The sequence below is a fragment of the Cnephaeus nilssonii genome, assembly GCF_951640355.1.
Source record: "Cnephaeus nilssonii genome assembly, chromosome: 2".
Lineage (NCBI taxonomy): Eukaryota > Metazoa > Chordata > Mammalia > Chiroptera > Vespertilionidae > Cnephaeus > Cnephaeus nilssonii.
Window position 1 is genome coordinate 101,910,557 of NC_137073.1, and position 24,451 is coordinate 101,935,007.

At 39.6% G+C, this 24,451-nt stretch overlaps 1 protein-coding gene across 2 annotated transcripts in view; it reads left to right on the top strand.

The window, feature by feature from the left end:
- CTNND2 (catenin delta 2) overlaps positions 1-24,451 on the top strand; it is a gene marked incomplete at its 3' end in the record, with an annotated part of 782,663 nt that overhangs the window by 481,749 nt on the left and 276,463 nt on the right. For both annotated transcript variants that reach the window (XM_079800721.1, XM_079800722.1), the window contains exons 8-9: positions 1,920-2,114; positions 13,101-13,356. In XM_079800721.1, the coding sequence (XP_079656847.1) occupies positions 1,920-2,114; positions 13,101-13,356 (451 nt within the window). The remainder of the gene's footprint in view (positions 1-1,919; positions 2,115-13,100; positions 13,357-24,451) is intronic.

The following is a 24,451-nucleotide window of genomic DNA, read 5'->3' on the forward strand; positions in this document are numbered from 1 at the left end:
GTGTCAATCAACTATGTTATTCGTAAGGCTTCTGGTCAGCATTAGGTTAGCAGTAGTTAAATTTTGGGAAGTCAGAAGTTACACAGGGATTTTCGAATGTGTGAGGATTAGTGCCTCTGACCCACGGGTTGTTCAATGGTCAATTGCAATGACTGTTTTCTTGCTTTTAGACTTGTAAGTTTTTGGCAATATTACTAAAACTTCCAAGTAGTAGGAAGAATTGACAGCAGGAACGCACGGATTATCATACTTAAAATATATTCTTGGAAAATGTCAAAATGAGATAATATTCAGTGTGATGTTGGCATGTGATCAATGAGATGCAATGAACCTAATTATGCAAAGCAGTTATTTCGGACCTATCATTCATCTGCATGCTATCTGAATCAGGACTGAATTAATTACTAGCAAAGGGAAAGGTAAGGAACTTGCCTTTTCCTCAAAACAGTCAGTGATTTTAATTATCACTAAATTCATAGAAGTCTTAGTACTGCTGCAATCATTCGGAAATCCTGTTTTCTGTTTGTTTGTTTGTTTGTTTGATTGATTGATTGTTATATTTACAGCACCCTGTGTAAAATATGTATTAGGAAAACATTTATTGCCAATTTAAAAACATTTGAGTGGCTTTTTTCTCAAGTATACTAGGTAAGAATATTGAAATCCTTGTGGTTAAGGGATCCTCAGGAAGCAGGTTTAAAGGTGGCCCGCTGTGAAGGATTTGGACCAGAGGAACAGAGCTAAAACTGTCCACAAACACCTCCAAAATCAAGGAATTGCAACACCCTGTTGCTGTAGGTTTGAATGGGGAGCTCAGAATTGGGGCTGTTCAAAGGCAGTTGACAGTTAAATCCCAGTGTGCCATGTGGGTATTAGCTTTGGAGATTTAGCCGAAGGGTCTTTCCTAACATCAGCTGCAGCCTCATTTGGCTCTTGCGTGTTCTCTGCTCACCTCATTAGATAGCCATTTATCCTGGATGCCCCACGCCCTTCATTGTCCCTCGGTGTCCTTTACTTCATCTGCCTCGATGGAGATGATTCTCCTGACACTCTGTCGCTGTGATTCTGACTGGACCTCCAACGAAATACTGGCTCTCAATCAAAGTCCTCTTTACCTTGTGTCAACTCAACCGCTTAGCCCTCATAAAACTTTATTTCCCAATGTGCAGAGGTTCACAGCATGGCTTCCAAGCCACACCTCTTCCCATACAAGGCAAGGAAATGAAACATGCAATGATTTACAACTACTATAAGGCGAGTGATGTGTAGCCTCGATTTATAAATTAAACCAGCTATTTGTATCTTCTTCAGAGCAAGGTTCAATTTAGAGGGTAAGGATAAAGCAAAATATAACTTAAAAACATTCTTTAAAAAATCTGCTTCTTAGAGACTTAGGTTGTTGTAAGTCTGAACGTTGTGGTTCATTCGTTGTCCAGGGAAAAACTGCTGATGGGAACAAATTCGGATTCACTTTTCAGAAACAACATAAAGATGGCATGCCTTCATGGCTTATTCAGTGGCTCATGACTTTAATAATTTGTTGCAAAATTTAAGGTGCAAGGACTATGGGGTGATAAGAGGGTTTTAGGTTTGACTGTCTGCCTGATCCCGTTAGTGAGGAAGACAAGCAACATTCGGTAGACTGAGAAAACAGATGTCTCAATGGCCCTCCCTGTTCAGTGTGGATTTATCTCAGAAACGTTATCCTTAGAGGGTGATCAGGTTTGGGAGCAAAGCTAGGCAGCTGGGTGATGCCGATAAGCTGATTAACTTGACATATTTCTGCCATTTCATGTTATTCATTTGATATTCTGCAGATTTCAACATTTTTGTAAAAAAAAAATCAAATATGCCTTTGATAAAACAAGTTCTGCTTGAATATTGGTCAGGTCTTCATGTCTGCTGTTATTTTATTCCAGCTGGGTCCCGGGCCTCATACAGCAGCCAGCACGGCCACCTGGGCCCAGAGCTGAGGGCCCTGCAGTCCCCAGAGCACCACATAGACCCCATCTATGAAGACCGCGTCTATCAGAAGCCCCCTATGAGGAGTCTCAGCCAGAGCCAGGGGGACCCTCTGCCGCCAGCACACACCGGCACCTACCGCACGAGCACAGGTGTGTATTCAGGACCCCACCCCGTGCCCTGTCCATGGTGGGTGAGCATGCTTGGGAGCCCCACAACCCTCCCTCATGAAAGGAATCTGTGTGTGTGTGTGTGTGTGTGTGTGTGTGTGTGTGTGTGTGTGTGTGTCCTCTCTCCTTACAAGCATTGTGACCTGCTTCTATGATGGTGATGATGGAAACCAAACCTGATCCAGTTTACCTCCCTAAGTATGTTGTAAATGAAAGACATACCATGGAGGGTGTAAGCTTATTTTGTCAAACAGGCAAATTGAAGGAAGCAGGAGTAATTCCTTATTCATCCTTACTAATGTATTTAATGAGTATAAGTCCTCCAGAAAGCACGGTCATTATATGGGATGTCAAAGGCATATACCTAATTCTGGTAAGTATTTTTTAAATGATATAGTCTACCTACTTGGCAAGCTTGGGGAAAAAACATATTGACTACAAAATGTAGCATATTTTGTAAGGCAAACTGAGAATTTATTTTGTATACACTATTAGGTTGAATTATATGAAATTATTATTTAAAGATTGGATGTTGGCCATTGCGTGCAGTTCAATCAACTGTATAACTTTCCTGGATTAAATCTATATTTTGAAATGAATACCAGCAGAGGCCACATGAAGAAAGACACGTGTTTTCCCAGAATGTGCAGCCATTGGCAAAATAATGGTCAAAGGTCATGACTCAGTGTGCCAGAGAACACTTAACTACAAAATGGATATAATTAAGATGTTGAGAATTGCAATTATTATAAAGCTGAGCATTGCTAAGTAATCTCAGAAAATATTCTGTAGATGATTTGCAGAGAGCAGCGCTCTCTCCTTCCTTCCTAACGCTCCGCGTTGGCCTGGACAGGGGCTGAGGCTGGGATAGCGAAGCCCTGGTCTACACTGGGCACCCAGGGCTCTTCAGATGGTCGTTCCTTCTAGTTACCACCAAGTAGAGCGAAGCAATTTTGTTAAACTGCATTATGATACTAAATTACACGTTTTGAAATCCAGTCAAGCTAAGTTGCTTTTATAGTTGATTATTGGTATTTACATTTCAGTTTTTTACGGCACCATAGGCAACAAGGGACCAAATACTCTTGATTTTATTTTTGACATTGTAAATGCCATCCAGTGTTAATAATACCTATCTTGTGTAGATGAAAAAAATACCCATTTATTCTTCTGTCAGAATCTCTCTCACCTTCAGCCTGCTAAACCCACACCTGTCTGAGGTTGGGCTGGTTTAACGTTTAGTTTGTTGCATGTTATTAAGGTACTTTTTATAAAAGATGGAGATAACAACCTCAGAGATGTTCAGTATCTAATTTGAATAAACACGGACAACCAAAGGGATTATGTTCATATTTAGTTCTATATTCGTATGCTCTTAGAATGATCTCATTAATAAACTTCTGGGGAGTTAATGAAAAATTAGCTATAATAAGAAATAAATACTTCACGCATGTTTGTCAGATTAAAGACAAAGAAAGATGCTTGCACTTTAAAAAAAATAAACGGGACTGTAGAGTTTCTTCTAAGGCAGGGGTCCTGGGCCAGATATGGCTGGCCACCTGTTCCAGGAGCCCTCGTGAGCTCAGCCCCATATGCTTCAGGGAGTGCAGGTTTTTCAATGGCTTACAATCAAAAGACAGGATCTGTTTTGTGATATGTAAAATTTATATAAAATCCAAATCTGAGTGTTCATAAACAAAGGTCTTGGAATGTGGCCGCGCCCATTCATTTAGTATCAACTATAGCTGCTTTCCCACTGCAGCGGCCACGTTGCGTAGCTGTGACAGAGACCAGATGGTAAAGCTGAGAATCCTTACCTTCTGGCACTTTAAGGAAAAAGTTTGCCAGCCCCTGCTCTCAGCCATCGATGGAGGACAGTGCCGAATGAATGAATGAACCAGTGCTTTCCTCTGGTTCCTCCCATAAAGGAGGCAGCAGTGTCCTCTAAGGGCTTCACAGGGGAAAACCTGTTTGCCTGGCTTCTCCCAGGAACAGTAACCTCTGCCCTGGCAGAGATCTGAGGCTGTGACAACCAGCTGTCAAAGACCCCAGCCCAGCCTGCATCTTGGAACTTGAGACACTTTTGAGGAAATATGCTGACTTACTGCAGCACTAGGGACATTTCCAAAAGTGCAAGGGAGGTCTCACGGGATGACATGTGGGGCGAACCATCTCCCTCCAGCTCCTAAGCTTAAAACCATGAGCTTTCACCCACCCTGGTTCCTCCCTATTTCTACACTTAATTCACTTCATTTAAAATCCTTACACTTTCTCAGCTAAGCCTGTAACTCCAGGGACTATCAGAACCCACATGTTTGAGAAAATGCCTGTAAGATGGGTATATCATTTACTCATAAATTTTATACATATGATACAATATTATTAAATTGTACCTAGTAAATGTCAAGATTAAAAATTGATATAAAGAAACATTATAGGATGATTTTCCCATTTCCAAGGGGACATTTTTCACATCCCCTGTGCTGTACACCCCACTGGAGACTCTGGGTCAGACCTTTGAGGCTCCAGGGCCAGAGCAAATGCCCTAATTCTCTGGGGAAAGAGGACATGTTCTTATGGGCCTGTCACACTTGAAGTGTTCAGGTGCCACTAGCTTTTGGCTCAGATTGGTGGCCAGATGACTTGAGCACCAGTCTTATCTCTGTCCTTAAGTATCAGGCCCCTGGCTGGAGTTCCTCCAGTTTAATCCCTAAAGCATTTCCACGTGATGCTTCAAGGAGAGCTGGGCAGGGGAACTGAAGGCTGGTTGCCCCTCTTCAAGAAGTCAACACTTGGGAATGAAGACAAGTGTATTTGTCTACACAATTAGGGAATCGCTAGATGGTACCATAGTTTCAAACAGGTGAGACCGTTGGCAACGTATATAGACCACCACTACTTTCAGGGGCTGTTCTAAATGCTTTGAATATATTTACAAATCCCCAGAACCACCCTATGAAGGAGGTGCTATTATAATGCTCACTTTACAGATCAGAATACTGAGGCATAGAGACCTTGAGTAATCTGCCTGAAGTCATACTGTTTGTATAGAGCCAGTCTTCCTTCCTTCCTTCCTTCCTTCCTTCCTTCCTTCCTTCCTTCCTTCCTTCCTTCCTTCCTTCTTTCCTTCCTTCCTTCCCTCCTTCCTTCCTTTATTATTTTGATTTTGTCTTTACTGTTGAAAGTATTACAGATGTCCCCCTTTCCCCCATTGGTCCACTCCATCCCACTCTCGCTCCCCCCACCTCGGTCTTCACTGCATTATTGTCTGTGTCCATGGGTTATGCATATATGCATATAAATTCTTGGGTTAATCTCTTCCTGCCCGCCTCCCCCCCCCCTGCTCCCCCCCGCCCCCCGCTTAACTACCCTCTTCCCTCTGAGATTCATCAGTCTGTTCCATGCTTCTTGTCTCTGGATCTGTTTTGTTTGTCAATTTACATTGATCATTAGATTCCTCAGATAAGTTAGATCATGTGATACTTGTCTTTCTCTGATTGGCTTAGTTTGCTTAGCATAATACTCTCCAGAAATTTATAAACAACTCATACATCTTAACAAAAGGAAGACAAACAATCCAATTACAAAATGGGCAAAGGTCCTAAACAGACACTTTTCCAAAGAGAACATACAGATGTCCAAGAAACATATGAAAAAATTCTTAAAGTCACTAATCATCAGAGAGATGCAAATTAAAATGACAATGAAGTAACACCTCACACCTGCCAGAATGGCTACTGTCATCAGCATACCAACAAACAAGTGATGGAGAGGATGTGGAGAAAATGGAACACTAGTTCACTGCTGGTGGGAATGTAGACTGGTACAGCCATTATGGAAAACAGTATGGAGTTCCCTCAAAAAATTTAAAAATAGAACTGCCATTTGACCCAGTGATTTCACTTCTAGGAATATATCCTAAGAAGCCTGAAACACCAATTAGAAAGAATATATGCACCCCTATGTTCACAGCAGTGCTATTTATAATAGCTAAGATCTGGAAACAGCTCAAGTGCCCATCAGTAGGTGAGTGGATAAAAATGCTGTGGTACTTTTACGCCATAATTATGCAGCTGTAAAAATAGAGCCAGTCTTGCCCAGCCTGTGTTGCTCAGTGGTTGAGTGTAGACCTGTGAACCAGCAGGTCACAGTTCAATTCCCAGTCAGGGCATGTGCCTGGTTGCTGGCTCAGTCCCTAGTAGAGGCTGAGCAGGAGGCAGCTGACTACTGATTCTCACTTCATCATTGATCTCTCTCTCTCTCTCTCTCTCTCTCTCTCTCTCTCTCTCTTTCTCTCTCTCTCCCTCTCACTCTCCATCTCCCTCTTCCTCTCTCTCTCTCCCTTCCTCTGAAATCAATAAAAAATATTTTTTTCAAAAAGAGAGCCAATCTTTAAATCTTCATACTCAGGCAGTCTTGCCTTAGAACCTGAGCTCTTAATAGCCATCTTGGTTGACTGACCCTGCATTTATAAAAATCATAATTTAAACACAAAATAAATGTAGATTCCTTCTCATCTATAGAGCTTCAGGATTGTCTATATCCTGTTATTCAAATAGTATCTGTTCAGGACATGTCATGTGCTAGATGCACGGGCAGATTCAAAGAAGCTTAAATAGACTCCTTGTCCTTGAGCATGTTCACTTTCATATCACAGAAAATCATAAAAATATGAAAAATTAACTGGTAGTGGAAGGAAATATCTTAAGGGCTAAATAAATATTCCAGACAAAATTGAAGACAAAGTATTAATAAAAACACTAAACAACACATAGTGTCTTTCTTTCCTAGACAACATGTGACTCAATATTGCATAGTACACAATCCCCCTTCCTGCTTATCCCGAGACTGCCTTCCTCTATTTTCCTGGCAAGGAGTAGGGGCGCGGGAAGGTGTGGGTTTTTCATCCACATCCACCCTTGGTCATGCAGGGCAATGGCTGTGTTCCCTACCACCTCAGGTCCCAGACATGACTCTTGGCTGAGAGTCCCTGGACCTCCTTTGCCCCATATGCCACAAAGGCTTTCTTGAATAACAGACAGTTCTAGAGCTGAGTGATACACAAGGAGATGACTGCACAGCAAAAATCAGAAAACAACTATAGATATTGAAGGTGAGATGTTAAAGCTCCCTAAACTTCCCACCAAAGGGGATTTCTCAGCATTGCCCCTTGGGCTCAACCTCCCAGCATCTTTCCTCACCTGTCCTCTCGGTCTTCCTTCTCCATCTATCCTGTTTGATTGCCATACTAAGCCACTCACCCGACTTTATTATAAAGGCTAATGCAAATCTCAGGCATCAACTCAGATGAGGAGCACAGTCTACCTTTGGGTATTCAAAAAAACTTCTCTAGGCTTTCCTAAAATAAATCTTCCTAATGATGGAGATTTATCTACAAGTATTTATATTCATTTAAATACATGTTAGAGGATCAGGGTACGTAAATCCTACTTCTCACCTCTCTTTTGCTCCAGGCTTGTGGATGGTGAAACATACAAATAAGTTCACTGTTCACATGGAAAATTAATAAGATTTTATTTAATTAAGCAGGCACAGCTATGCCAGAGAACATGGTCTAAAGAGGGTTTCCCCTCCCCCCACACCTAGACCTCACTGAGATACATCAGGCTCAGACACACCAGCCACTGCAAGACAAGAACCACAGACCTCTTGCCCACCAGGCCAGCAGAAGGGAAAGGGCTCTCAGGTGGCCCGCCGGCCTCCTTGGGCCCAGATGTGCTCTTACTAGAGAGTCAGAGAGAAAGTTGAAACAGAAGCCAGCCTCACAGCCCAGAGAAGGTAAAATCCTTCTGATTCAGGTAAAAATTACTGAGTCTGCAGTGGTCATGGTCAAGAGGGCTCCCCAGAGGGTGTCATCTCACCAGTAAATGAGGGGCGAGAGACAGAGACAGAGGCTGGCTGCCATTCATGCCCTTTCCCAGGGCAGGGAAGCAGAATAGTGTGTATAGCAGCAGGAAAAACAGGCCTTGAGGAGGACTGTGGTGTGAACAAGCCCACCTGCTTTTACAGGACAACCGATCTAACATCCTGCACGATGAAAATTTAAAGAGGCACACTCTTAACTAGGGTGTCTGTTGAAATAAAACATACCTTTCATCTGGGAAAAGGCTTCTCAAAACCAGAGTTTGTACAATAGACACAGCCAGACAGGGAATATATGAGCCTCGTGAATTTGCTTATGCTGAAGTCTATTAAGCAGAAACTAAATAATACAAATTTGTATTTCAAACTCAAGACATATCGATGACTGTCAAGTTGGGAGTCATTTGATTAACACAAACTCTTGCCTCTGACAACCCCGCGAACACATCTCTCTAAACTAGTGAGAATGGCCAACGTCTGCAACAGTGATAGACACGTGAATTTCCCGGTAGATAAATGTGATTCTAAGTGAGTGGAGAAATCGAGCTTTCGGTAATGGAAGTGTCAGCTTGTAATAAAGAATGAATTATCACAGACACATTGCAAGGGGAAAACATGCTGAATATTCTTATGAGGTTGACAAGTATTGCAACATAAAAAGAAAAAAGAGTATGGTGAAAGCCCGACCAGTGTGGCTCAGTGGTGGAGCGCCGACCCATGAACCCAGAGGTCAGGGTTCGATTCCCAGTCAGGGCACATGCCCAGGTTGTGGGCTGGACCCCCAGTGTGGGGCATGCAGGAAGCAGCCGATCAATGATTCTCTCTCATCACTGATGTTTTATTTATCTCACGTCCCTTCCTGTCTGAAATCAATAAAAATATTTTTAAAATAAAATAAAAGAATGTGGTAAAAATATTTGCACATGTAGGCAAAATATTTTTAAAAATCTTAATTCTCTGCAATACCAGCCAGTGCTTAATAAAGTTATAGAAGGATTCCATAGAACCTTCATATTCATAAAATTTTATTTTTATTCTCCAATGATACATAACTAACATTTTCAGTTAAAATTATCACTTAAGTCCAGAAAAATATGGGTTATTTGCAGTTTATTGTTTGTGAATGCTGTTACTTCAAACTGTAAAAATGATTACTTCCCATTAGAGCAAGTCAAATAACTTCTTAGTTTAAAATGTTACCATTTTTTGATCTAAGAAGACAGGGGCACGTTATCACCCAAATGGAAATGTTTAATAAGCTCAATGATAAATAGTGTCTTAAAGCTAGGAAGAGCTTCCAGATGCTTACCTATATCAACTCATTTTATACGTAAAATGGTGTAAATAAAAAATCTAATTACAGCTGAAGGAAGACAGTGTTTGCTAGTAGAACAGTTCGTGGTAAAATTCAGAAACATCAACTCCAGTAGTAATTATTCCACACTACTAAAAATTCTGCATTAAATGCCACTCCCCACAAATGTAATAATATCTGACATTAAAAGATGATCTTCAATTTACCTTGCATAATTTCCATTGTATTTGGCATGGATCAGCCTGTGCAGAGTGCAGAAAATTGAAAGACCTTTACGATTAATTCTAAATGATAACCCTATTGGAAATGTCATGGCTTGGATGCTAAAGGTTCCTCATCCCTAAAATAACAGAAGTAAACTCACTTGAAGAGTGTAGGACTAACCAGAAACACCAATGAGAAAGGATATATGCATCCCTATGTTCATAGCAGCACAATTCACCATAGCTAAGATTTGGAAACAGCCTAAGTGCCCATCAGCAGATGAGTGGATTAAAAAACTGTGGTACATCTACACAATGGAATATTACACTGCTATAAAAAAGAAGGAACTTTTAACATTTGCAACAGCATGGATGGAACTGGAGAGCATTATGCTAAGCGAAATAAGCCAGTCGGAGAAAGATAAATATCACATGATCTCACTCATATGTGGGATATAATGATCAACATAATTTGATGAACAAGAATAGATCCAGAGACAAATGGCAGGGGAGGTGGGGGGTTAGAGAGCAACCAAAGGACTTGTATGCATGCATATTAGCATAACCAATGGACACAGACACTGGGGTGGTGGGGACTTGCCCTGAGTGGGAATGGTGGAGGGGGTGGGGGGGAGGTCAATTGGGAAAAAAGGAGACATGTAAAACTTTAGACAATAAAAAAAAAAAAAATGGGTATGTAGGCCTTGTTCTTGGACCCACTGTCACCTAAGCCATCTTTATTTTCTGAACTTGCAGAGGGGATTCATTAATTAGCTTACTGCATGCTATTTATGTAACATATATAAATGTGTTTTTTATGTTTTCATATTTCTGTATATAGAGATCCACCCATTTTATTCTGTTCTTTTTTCCCCCCCCTGTCAGTAAATAATACATGTAACCATCTATCATCATCAAAGTACCTAGAGAATGTTTGATTTTATTAAAAGGAATTCCTCCTCACCTCCTTCAAATATAATGTGTAAAACATCTCTTTTTACACACTAGACCTTTCTTTGTGTAGCTCTATGGAAAGCAGATAATTTCATGAACAACATAGATGTTAGGTGAAGTACCAAGTGACCTCCTGAAGAGGCGAATTCTAAAATCTCCTCAAAGAGACCAGTATGATGGTTCATTGAGTTCTAAGAGCTTATTGAGGGAGAAGGGGCTGTTTGCAGGGCAGGTGAGAAGAGGAGTGCTTACAGACCTGATGAAGCACCTTCCACTTCAAGTGTTTGCCACAAGAAGATTCAATTGAACAGAGTAATCCTACCAGGCGGGTGATTTGGACAACTGAGCTCTAAAATTTAAGTAAGGAAATGTAGACAGGAATTAAGGGAAATACTGTATTCAAAGAAAATCTTCTAATAGTGTGACCAACATCCGCTTATCCATGCGAATAGAGAGCCATGGTTTGCATAAGCCACACCAGGTCTCCACTGAAGAAAGGGAGAATTCAATCTTTATGTGTTGAAGTCATTTTTTTAATGTCATGCTTAAAAACATAAGGCAGTACATGGTGGCATTACTGATGGCTAGTTTGAGACCTGTTAGATTCTCACATGTTTGTTTGTTTGTTTTTCTATATGGTCCTATAACCTCTTGTTAAGGTAGTGTATTTTCTCCACATTTGTATTGGTATTTTACATTATTTTACTGAATTGATCAGTTTCTAATTTATTTCAATTTGGAGTTACGACTTGAATTCTGATTTTATATTTTTAAATTCTCATGACTATCATATTTATTGTGACCTAACAGACATAAGACAGATTTTTCTGGTTGTAAACTTCATGTTTATTAGTCTAATCTGATCATTATGAAACTTAATCCATCAGAGCAATCCTCATTTCAAAAGACAGCTCCTCTGGGAATGCACATACCTTTTGTTTAGAAAGTTGTTCTTAAATATTTTTGTAGTTTTCACTGGTTCCTGTTCCCATAATTTTGGTCATTATAAGATTAAGTATTAGAAGCTCATTGGAAATAAGAAGCGCTGATCTCTTAGTTAAAAATCAGTTTTCAGTATTAGGATGTGTTCCTCCTGTTCACTTTGTGACTCTTTGGTCATTTCTACATGGTTTCCTTAACTTCTTTTAACAGTTGTTTTCTCGATATGACATAATTTCTTTTGTGTTTGACAAGGCATATATCATTTAATGTAAAAGAGGATAAAATAAACTCTATCATCATCCACTAAGAAGCTCAGGGAGTCAAAGTTATGGCAGGGGGTGATTTATAATTGGAACCTAATGCCATGTAGAGAGCATCCAGGGAAGAAATGGGCATACTAGACACTGGCTACCTTTTGGGTATATTCTTATCTATAAGGCCAGGAAGTAAATACCCTGCCTAAAATTGATCATGGCTATTCATTGTTGCAGCAGTTAATACCTGGTCTAGTAATATGAAAGATGCTGCTTTCATTGCACAGGTCAACTAAAATCTTAGGTATCAAATTTTTGAGACCCAGAAAAATCTCAGAATTCACGACATGAAACGTACTGAAAAGAATCCAGGAAGGACACAAAAAAATGAAATTCAGTTTAGAAATAGTCATACTGGTTTTGGTAACTGGTGCAAAATCTCCTCAAAATAATTTAGACACATTGAAAAGATGCAAATGCTCTGAGAAAGCCAAGAAAGCTCATTGTTTTGTCTGGGTTACAGTTGGGCTGGTCTGCCCCTGCTCCTGCACGCCTACCCTGCTCCTAATCCCGTGGTCGGCAAACTGCGGCTCGCGAGCCACATGCGGCTTTTTGGCCCCTTGAGTGTGGCTCTTCCACAAAATACCATGGCCTGGGCGAGTCTATTTTGAAGAAGTGGTGTTAGAAGAAGTTTAAGTTTAAAAAATTTGGCTCTCAAAAGAAATTTCAATCTTTGTACTGTTGATATTTGGCTCTGTTGACTAATGAGTTTGCCGACCGCTGTCTATCTGTTACTGTGGCAGCTTTGGTTGAAAAGAGGTCTGTGAAAACCTTTTGCGAACAACTTAACAGACACTAGAGCCGTCCTGCATTTTTTGCCCTAGTGCTAATTAGGGAAACATGAGCCCCACCTGCACCCCAGGCACACATTCCCTCTCACTTTCCCTTACTTTTTAACTCAGGAAAATTAACTACGTCACTAAGTTTGTTCACACCCTTAATAAAATTCACATAGCATCACATGAACAAACACTTTCTGAATTTTCTCAACATGAACAATAATTAACTGTCCATGATTCCCTATAAAATATTCCCTCTATAGCTTCTGGGTTTTGTTTTCACACAGAGTTGACCTCACATTAACAAACCTTCTCTTGGATGTTGGTCAGCAATATATAGACCATAGATGCATTGTCCCCTAGAGCTGGAAGAGGTATTTCTGAAATCGCATGCTAATTATCATTACTGGATGCCATTGAATATATTGCTTCAGATATGACCAATTAATGTTTTTATTCTTTCAAACCCTTGTTGTTGTTTTTTTATGTGTGTAATTTTTACCCTTGCCTAGACCTGGTTAACCGTTTCTGTGAGCAGGTCCTCAATTTTTTACTTTGTCCCTACTTTCCTGTCCTAGCCCCATCTTCCCCTGGTGTCGACTCCGTCCCCTTGCAGCGCACAGGCAGCCAGCATGGCCCACCGAATGCCGCCACGGCCACCTTCCAGCGGGCCAGCTACGCCGCCGGCCCAGCCTCCAATTACGCCGACCCCTACCGACAGCTGCAGTATTGTCCCTCTGTTGAGTCTCCATACAGCAAATCCGGCCCTACCCTCCCACCCGAAGGCACCTTGGCCAGATCCCCGTCCATTGATAGCATTCAGAAAGATCCCAGGTGGGTACGAACCTTTTTCTTTTCCCTACTTATGTCCAGGAGGCTCTCTAACCAGTCATTGTATGTATGGCATTATTTTTTCCTACATCACATTATTTGCATTCATGTCATGAGCTGAGTATGAAAGGGTTGACTTTGTTTAGCTTTTATAATCTTTTGTCTGATTTGGAATGTGGGTATTGGTCATGGATCCCAAGTATCACTGTGGTTCAATAGCAAACAGTACAGATGATCTTTGGATCAGAACATCGGTAGGTGCTTGAGGTTTCAGCTATTTGATAAGATCTAGAACAACTATCTCTTTAATGCTAAGGAAGCTGAGAATTGTGAATGATCAGTTGACTTCAGATATCACTAACTAGGTTTTTACTGTTTCAATGGACGCATGCTTTGTCACTATGCATGTCTCTATCAGCGAGTAAAGTGGCCCATATACCAGGCTATACTAAAAATTGAAAAACTTAGAAAATCAATATTATCTTAATTTTTCTGTGTCTGAAAGTAAACATGACGTTAAAGTTGTCTGGGCAGTGATAAAAAAATGTATTCAAGAAATTGTTAGGTTGAGATATGTTTCTTTTTGGCTTTCTTTTTTCAACATTGGCAAGGGATATAGCGATGCTCTACTTCTGAAGTTGGAATTAAATTCCTGCAGAATTAAATGATGTTTTATTCATAGCCATTTGATGTATGCTGATAGAGTCCCATAAATATATATCTGCATCTGTGAATACCATCGACATGTCAGATTTCTGGTATTTCTGTAGAGCAGGGCATGTGACTTGACTCTGGTGGCATACTTGAAATTTGTCTCCAGGAATTTTCTCTGATGGAGCACACAGGTGCTTATGTACTGTGTTGAGGGGTTTGCATAGAGTATTTTGTAAAAAGAAATCACTTCTACAAACATAAAGGCAGAATGGGATTATTTTATGGTATTCTTTGAGATAGCTACTTCAGCACAATTGCACCCCGCTGGAGGGTTCATGCTAAATATTATATTTGAGCCTCCATGGTAAAAGTGAGCTGGAGTAAATGTTTACTTCACTATTAACTACTAGAACTAAGAAATATGCTTACATTTACATTGTGCAGCATCCTGCATATTCCTGTTTGCAATCTCAACAGCAATCTCTAGAGTACTGGTCTTGAACTCTGTCTGTGCCGCGCCAGCACAGCCAAGGGTTCGGCGAGCCTGAGGGAGGGCTGGTGAAGGATGAAGAATAAAGATAGACAAAGAGAAAAAGCTGGGTCTAGGTGGATCTTCTGTGCCTTGCTGAGGCCACAGAACAGACCCAGACTGCAAAGCTGATGCTTTATTTATAGTCAGCGACAAACAAGGTAATTTACAATGTTCTTGTGAGTCTCACTTGTTTTGGTAGCACTTGCTGCCCCTCCCACAGCCCATTAGCTACCCAGGAAAGATCCAGGGAGCAGTCACAAGATCAAGCTTTATACTTAGAGGACTGTGCCCTCTAAGCTGGGACTTGTTTGCCAGCAGATCAGTCCGAGGCTTAACCCTATAACCACTCTCTACATCTGTCCCCAATCCTTATATGTTCTGGTCATGTGTGGATACAGTATTCTTCAGATAACAACTCAATGTGCTATTTTAAAATAAATTTTCTTGACATGCACCTGAAAACATATAGAAATAGAATAACAGCAGGCTGCTAAGAAATGCTAAGTAGAATATTGAATTGGCATTGCTTTATTTAACATTACATATTTAAATTGAGGATAAGTGTTTTATCTCCAATGGGAAGATTTTAAATGTTCATATTAAGGGAATTTGGCTTAATAAGAAACCAAATTTATGTTTCTCTAGCTACAGATAAGCTTCTTTATTTTTTGCTGCGAGCTAAATGCATTTTATTTTACTAAGTGGCATATTCTTTCCATTTTATATTAGTCACTTGTATAGCTTTTTTTCCTCTTTCAGTATATTGTCATGGCTCTTAGCTTTTCAAGTTATGGATTATGTCACTTATTTTTATTGGGTGTACTCTATAAACCAAAAAAGAGAAACACCAATAAGAAATGTTAGAATGAATAAGAGAATGTTGTCCACTAATCTATTGTATGAGTAAAATTTATATGCAGATTAGCATTATATGAATTGCAGATTCAGTATGTTATTTTCAAGAATGCTAGGCATTGGCCTTAATGTGTTCACTTTGAAAAAGAAAATCATACCACCATTCTAAGTCCAGCTGCATAGGTAAAACAGACAAAACCAGATCCAGAACCAGAAGTAGCTTATTGTGATTTAACACAAAAGGAACCGATACCCTGGCATCATGCAAAATGGATGAGGTATAAAATACAATAAGGCCTTGCTTGTAGAGTTTTCTTAAAATAAAGGACTACAGTTAAGTGTTCATATTTAATTGAGATACATCCCAAATCCAAAATTCAAGTCTAAAACCTAATGATATTTTAATGACAATATTTTTACATTATCCTTCAAATAATGAATTTTTTATTTTCCCCAAGTGACTATTACTAGAACTAGTATATTTAACTTCTAGGGTTCACAATTATTTATTTTGGCATTATTGCTTATGATTTAAGCTGTTTCAGTCTTTAGACTTCTTTCAGCTCTCCTACATATGTTTTTAAAGAGAGTGTTCAAGTTTTATTTATCATTAAATACCAGACCATTTAAGCCTCTATGCTATTACAAACATGTCTCCATAGCACAATTTCAAAGCAGTTTTACATACATCTTTGATGTAATTCTCCTTTGTGGGGGAAAACTAATATCTCCATATGCCTTAAATAAAGGGAGAACTGGAGTGTAAATGACTTATGAAGATCATAGTGCTGACACAGGGGTATGCAGCTAAAATTCACACTTATGGGTACTGTGAGGCATATTGGCATGAACATTTTCATTTCCTTATAAAAAGAAAAAGGAAAGAATATACTGACATCTTTTATGATTTTTTTGGAGGATGGTAGTACCAGGTAACTGTATGTAGGAGCTGGGAGGAATAAAGGAAAGGATGCAAATGGTCTGAATAGATCTACTCTCTGATAATTGCTTATTCGAGGTATGGTCTTTGTTTTACTTCTCCTTTCTTTTCTAATATCTGTCTTAATTTCTCTTATTGCAGACCAGTGTCTTTTCACTATTAAAGTTTTAGTATTATTCAATGAGAGGTTTTCAGAGTGTGCGTTTTAAAATAAGAAATTGAAATTAAGATGCCCCAATTTGGTCATTAGAGTTGAAACTAGAGACCCCCTACTAACTCTTAATTCCTCTAAGCCTTAGGATATGAAAGGTTTGGTTCTGAAGGGTTGGGGTTTTCTAGCTTGCTTGCCTCAGTCATATAGATTTTTGTTAGAAAACTTTGGTCTTTTCACTATTAATTGCCCCTACTCTGTACTTCAACAAAGAATGTGCAGAAACCTTTTTATATAGGAGATGGTAACGTCTATAATTTCCTTTTTAAAGTCAGCAATCACTTTGAAAATGTCTATATATGTAAATTTTTCTTTACAGCTACATTTGTGGAGCTTTTATCTTCCATAAAATGTGAATCTCTTAAGAATTGTCATAACTAATACATTTTTGGTGTTGTACCAAATAAAGCATTACATACTGTTGTTTTTAAGTATATAGGTTAAATATAAATCTTCAAATCAAAATATATGCATGAGGTGTCAGTGATGTTGGGAGTGAGAAGACATAGCATTCTTATTTTGAAAATGTGATTAGTGAAATAACTGGAGAAAAATAAAGCAAGACTGATATACCCGGTAGACTAACGGTACTATAAATGTTCTCTATAAAAGAAGAAAAGTTTGGGTAGGACATTTATTGACATAGCTTAACATATAGGTAATAGCATCTTTTCATCATGTTTGATTAATCTCTTCTCAAGATATTGTATTCGTTCATGTACACTCTCGAAAACAATTTTTCAAAAAAGCTTAATGAATCTAAATTATTGTAAACATGATTTATAGTAAAAATCTGTCTTATTTTTTTTACTCAACATAATAGAGAAATAAATACAAGGCACATCCTTTCTGCTGAATGTGGCTCTGTCAAACTTACACAACATGTTTTGTTTCAAGCTACATTTAAGATATTTATAATTTTTCATTATTGGATATTATTAAATATTATAAAGTAATACTGCTTGTAAATACCTCATCATTAGGTAAATCTGTGTTAAGAACATTTCCACATGTTCTTTCTTCATTGTTTGCCTACTCAATTAAACAAATCACAGAGTGTGTGGTGCATTGAGGGTTTAGGAAACAAAATGTACTCCAAAAATGATTTTTGAAAGGTAAAGTTTTGAAAAATATTTTAAAAGAATCTTTATTAAAATTTAAAGTACTATTTTTATGTAACCTAAGTAACATGGCTGAACTGTTTGCAATGAAACAGTTATGTGATAGTCTTCATAGTTTAGTTTTCTTTTTTAAAAATATGTTTGTATTGATTTTTTTTTTTTGAGAGGGAGGAAGCGAGAAGGATAAAGAGATAAAAACATCCATGAGACATCAATCGTTTGCCTCCTGCACACCCCCTACTGGGGATTGAGCCTGCAACCTGTGTATGTGCCTTAACCAGGAATCGAACCAGTGACTTCTTGGTTCATGGGTTGATGCTCAATCACTGAGCCACACCATCCAGGCCGAAGCTTAGTTTTCTTGGGTGGTAAATCTCTGGGGAATTTGACTTAAAATGCCCACTAATTAATTATTTATTTAACTGGGGAATTGTCTGGGGGTGGTGGGAGGATAAAGCATGCAGTCTGAAGACTTTCAGAGTATAAAGAGTACTGGGAAGTCATTTACTCAGTTAGGCTAAAAGCAAGTCTGACAAGTGGCCATTCATTCTATACTTGGATGCCTCTAGCAATGAACGGGCCACTCACCATCTCTGGGAGAATGTTATTCTTTGAATAACTCAAACCTTGAAAACTAGTGTATATTGATAGAAAATCTGTATCTTTTGTACGTTCATTTCCTGATCTTATTTCTGACTTCCAGAATCATATTAGAAGCAACCATCCCTTCTTCAAAGGATAGCCTTTGCACACCGTTACTAAACCGCCCAGCATTGCCCGGCCTCCTGCTCCCATGCAAGCTGCAATCCCTATGCACATTGTCATGTCTAGGGCTCCTCTCTGGGAGTCCGGCAGTGGCCAGTCTCCTTCCCAGTTCTGTCTCACACATCATGGACACGCAGGAAGAAAACAAGTGATGCCTGTGGGCAACCTGGGTTCATTCTAGGTTTTCTTGAGAGTTAAGATGAGAAAAATGTTTATAACAATGATGATGATAGCAATGATTATTAAAATTATTTAAGTCGTGCCCTGGCTGGTGTTGCTAAGTGGTTAGGGCATTGGTCCCTCACACTGAAGGGTCTCGGGTTCAATTCCCGGTCAAAGGCATATACATGGGTTGCAGGTTCCATCCCAGCCCCATCAGGGTGTATGTGGGAGGGAACCAATCAATGTGTCTCTCTCTCTCTGCCCCTCCCTTCGTCCCTGCCATTGTCTCTAAAAATCAATGGAAAAAATATTCTCATGTGAGGATTAACAACAACAAAAATTATTTAAGTAATATGTTTCATGCTCAGCATAAAACTTTTGTATTCATTATTGTACTTAACTCTTCCTAAATCCCTCCGACATGACTTTTTATGGTCCCCATTTCACATAGGGGAGAACTGAGGCACAGAGAGCTAAAAATTGATCTCAAGTCTGTCTGACTTCCAATCCCATGTTTCTAACTACTGTGAAGACTGATAGGAACATAACTCTACAGTCAAATAAAATGCCCAGTCTTTTCACATGTGACTCCTGCAAAGCTATGAATCAGTTATCTTTACCTTGAATGTTTAACCTTCTTTTTATCTAATTAGGTATTTTACATTCACTTCTTGTTAGGTGATTCCATTTCTTAATTCTACAGAAATCTTTTCTCAGTCCCAGCTCTGTCCTCCAGTGCGCTTACTGTATCCACTGTTCCTTGTCACTTGGAAATGTGACAGGCATACACATATGTCTTCAGTGAGGTTTTCTTCAACCATACTCAGAGCTGGCCGAAGGCCAGAGCCTCGCAGCTCTCACTCCTCTGGGCTGCTCCTTCCAGGTCCATCCGAAGGCACCAGGTGTGTTCTCGGTGGCTTTTCTATGGAATATTCTCAGGTGGGCTCTACAGTGTGATGATGGCATGGGATCAGCTTCATTCTTTAAGGAGCTTTCAGAATTATGGGAGAGAAAGATGTATCCACAAATGATGGTGATGCATGAGTAAATTAGACAGATGTGATAAGTATGGAGGAGGTATTGAGTGTTTGGCACAAACTTCGAGGAGTAGATGATAATTCCACATGAAAACAAATGGGAGAGAAAGCTTTCTAAGCAGAGAGAACAGTTAAAAAGAAAAGAGGGCTGGAAATGGAGCGGACAGGGCCTGTCTGAATTACTCAAACCTGGTTCTGCCAGGTTGTGGGGTCTACAGAGGGCAGCTGTCTGTGAACCTCCCTGCCCACCCACCTAATCTGAAAAAATGTTAGTTTACTCCACCATACGTGGCTATTTTTTACTTATACATTTTAAACATAGTAGACTACTTTCTTAAGGCTTCCATCTCAGACTACCACGAACTGGGTGGCTTAAATCAATGAAAATGTATTTTCTCACAGTTCTAGAAGCTAGAAGTCCCAAATCAAGGTGTGGGTGCAGGGCCACATTGCTTCAAAGGCTCTGGCGAGAATTCTTCCTTGTCTCTTCCAGCCCCTTGTTGCCCCAGTTGCTCCTTGGATTGTGGCTGCAGGACTCCAATCTCTGTCTTCATCTTCACAGGGTCTTCTTTTGGTCTCCGTGTCTCCTCGCCTCTTCTGATCAGGACACCAGTCATTGTATTTAGAATCCACTCTAATCCAATATGACCTTGTCTTAATCAATCTGCAATGACCCCATTTCTAAATAAGGTCCCTTTCTGAGCTTCTGAGTAGACATGAATTCTGGGGAGATACTAGTCAACTAATTGCATATGCTTTGGTGTACTGAGATACAATTTATACTATATAATAAATGTACACTAAAGATAGAACTGAAAACAGAGTATGTTAAAGATGGAACATCATTAAAAGTTTTTATTTCAATGTACATTTTAATCATAAAAATTTTTCTTTTGAACGAGTAATACAGTTAAATATGTTAGACCTGAGAAGATTATTATTATTTTTACTGGTTAAGATGACTGGTGCTGCCGAAACCGGTTTGGCTCAGTGGATAGAGCGTCGGCCTGCGGACTCAAGGGTCCCAGGTTCGATTCCGGTCAAGGGCATGTACCTTGGTTGCGGGCACATCCCCAGTAAGGAGTGTGCAAGAGGCAGCTGATCGGTGTTTCTCTCTCATCAATGTTTCTCTCTATCCCTCTCTCTTCCTCTCTGTAAAAAATCAATAAAATATATTTAAAAAAAAAAGATGACTGGTGTTCATCACTCCAGGTATAGATAGATGTGTAAACTTGGCCATTTCTTGTTTTTTGGACCTGTGAGAATTGTTAGTGCTATCTTGTTCATATAGTGAGAGTTAGTTTAAAGATAGATTTTTTAAAAAGATAGGTAATAGAATCCAAAATTCTAGGTTTGCCTTCATGAGCCTTAGGTGAGGTGCCCAAATAAGCAGAGGTGTCATCATCAACCCGCCATGTTGGAGCTTCCAGTGAAAAACATGCTGTCATCTAAAATGTGAGCCCAATGAGAGGGCCAATGCCAACCCATGGAGTAAATATGACAGTTCTTCATTTTTTTGTGTTCTTCAGGTAAATGAATGAGTGGAAATTCGAATGTTCTCCTCCCCACCCCACCCCCATGGTGATCTTGGTGCAGTCCTGCTGTGCATACTCTCACCCTCCAGGGGAACAGGATGCCTGGGCTGTGAAGGGTATCCAATTTATGGTGAAAAGTGTTCTTAGCAAATGTTGATTCCAGCCAGGCTGCTCCTCTGCTCTGCCCTCCAAGTGCCTGTATTAAATGGGTATAATAACAGTCTTTTCCTCATAAAGTCATTGTGACAATGCAATATTTTAAGTCTTTGGGCTATTTCCTTGCACAGGAAGAGCCCATTGTTAGCTGAGATTCCTACCCCTGACTTCCTGCTGCACCAAGCATTCCTGCCATCAGGAGCACCTGCAGACGGAGTCAGGCTGAGAAAGGCACTTGGAGTCAGAGACGTGGAAGAAATGGGAGAAAGCAGAGGGGCTGGAAGCTGTCTAGTTGGAAAGACAAAGGCCCAGGAGCAGACCCTGGGGAATGCCCTGCTGGGAGGCCAGTGGTGAGAGGGGATCTCATGAGGCCACAGCACAGGGAGGAGGGAAGATTGAGAGCTCGGGCCTCACAGCCAAGAAATGGAATTAGAAGATGGAGGAGAAGACTTCGTTGCAAAAGAATTTTTTTGTTTGTTTCACAAAGGCCTCCTTTTCAGGATTCCTTTTATCAGTTTAAAGTAATATTCACACATAATACTTGTCTGTGTTAATATTGATTTTCCTGTAGCCTGGAATACTCCCTTTGTCTCCTGTCTTGAAAGTCACTTGTAGAAGTAAACACTTGCATTTCTAACACAGTGACTCATTCTAACACTACCCCACCTCGTTTTCACTGAAGAGTGTTCTGGCATAGGGACCACCATGACACTCCTCAGTTAAGAGTGGTGGAACATAGGCAGTCATGAGTGAGGAGTAACTGTACGCGGAACACTAATTGGTTAACTAATCGTTAGCACTTAGTCTATCAGATAAGATGGTGGAAATCTTCATTCTGTGCTTTTCTGGTAGACAGGTGTTCCTCTTGAGAACCAACTCCTTCTTTTCCCTCAACCCACGTGCTTTCAGTAAAGCAGGCATTTTCCCCAAGTTGAATAAACTGCACATGGCCCAGGAGCTAACCACCCATGGGGCCCCCCACCTACTACCCAGGCCTCCAGGTGTGCAGAGGAATCTGAGGAACTCAAGTCCTATCTCTTAAAAGTGTGCTGTGTGCATTCTGGATTTTCCTACATCATTTGGGGCAAAAAGCCAAATCCAAGTTAGCTAGAGCCAATACAGAAGCAAAGGCTATTGCATACCCTATTCTTCTCAAAAAAGTCCTCTCCCTAATGCTCACAGTTGTTCCCTCCCCACCCATCCTCTGGAGGTAGCCATCGTGGTCTTAGGTTTGTTCTCTGGAATGAAGCCAGGAGGAATATGTATTTGTCCTTCATCACTTGAGTCTATAATGATTTTCCTTACACAATCTGTCCACAACTTTTTTTTAACCCTTCTATGTAAAACCAACTACACTCTGTGTCCCAGGAACAAAGATATTGTCTTTCCCCCAATTAAAAGCAACTAAGAAGTTCCATACAATAACTAAATTATCATGGATTCTTTACCAGATTGTCTAGACTGAATCTGGTGATGGGGGAGACTAAATCTCGTGACACCATTCAGCATCAGGGTATGTTGGATCCCTAGAAATCAGAAATCTGTGGTATATCAGATGGTGTTAAAACTAAAGCATCTTTAATCTTAAGGTCCCCAATAACGATAAGTACAATGATAGCAGATAAAAATAATTGGTGGTTTAAAGAAATGGCGTCTTGAATTGCAAAATAAGACAAATAATTATTTTGGAGTATAATTTTTATGCTCTAAGTACTTTTCCTTGTACCAGTCATTTAGGATGAAGCAGAGCTCCAAGACAGGAAGCTACAAATGAGAAAGGAAGTAAATCTCTACCCCCATTTTCATTGTGGAATGAAAGATCAGAATATTTAAGAACACAAAAAGTGTAAATATTAAAAATGGCACCCCTTGGAAACAAGCTGAGAGCCCATTTCTCTGGAATCTCATAGAGAATTAGAGAGGCCTACAGACTCAGACAGGAAGCTCCAAAGTTCAACTCCACGTTGGTGCATAGTTTCTATTTCATGTCCGTATGCCCCTCGCTCACTTCCCACTTTATACCTTTTAAGGTTCTGAGAGGTGGTTTTGAAGAAATCAAAGTAAGGTTTTGTGCTTCAGAAGAAATCGAGGGAGAGTTTTGTAGGTCCAGATTATAATAAAAAATAAGATTATAAAAATAGACAGTAATACCTCTCCTCCCCAAGGTTGGTCCTTATGAGTGGAAGCCCTCACCAGGAAAAGAGAAACCAATGAAACTCAGGGAGACAGAATTGGTTCACTTGTTCAATCATTCCTCAAGGGCTGAATTCTTCTAGGGGGAATTGATAGCCCTAGATTTTATTTTATTAAGAAAAGTGGCATCTATATATATGTGCCACATAGATTATATGTATGTATATACATAGATTGTGTGTGTGTGTGTGTGTGTGTATATATATATACATTAATTATATATATATATATATACAGTATAATACATACACACAGATTATGTATGTATATATACTTAGAGTATGTGTTTGCATGTATATGCACATAAACAATCTACCTACTTGTTTATTGGCTTTGCACACATTTATCTAGAGATAAGACCTATAAAACTTGCATAAGCACACTGTTATTAAGTTGACAAAAGACACACAATAACAAGTATTGATTTTTCTTCTTGCCTGTTAATCAGTCTGCTCTCTCAATTCTTATGCTTTGCTTTTATTTTGTCTGACCACTTAAAAATAAGTCATTCTAAACAGTTTGCACTCTTTAAATCGATATTGATAGAATGTTAAAAACTAAAAATATAAATTCACAAAATTAGAGCAGTGCAAGATTTGTTTCCCTTATGGAAATAGGGATCTGTGAGAGCATTAAAAGGTATAGCCTAGTTGCTAATTTATGTATTTTATAGGCATCCACATAGCTATGCTCGACCTCTTGAAATTACATACTGTTTGAAGTGCTCCGTGCTTGTCAGAGAACTTGACCAGTTCTTAATTAAAAGAACTGTCTTCTTCAACTTATGCTGCTGTAACTATGGAAGGCCAATTTCATTTTTATATGATCTCAATTCATCCTCAGAGCATCCTTGTTTATTTCACCACAAGCAAAAATCTGAAGTAGCTTTGTTCATTTTATGTATAGTCCAGTTTTAATATTTTTCTTGATGTCATGT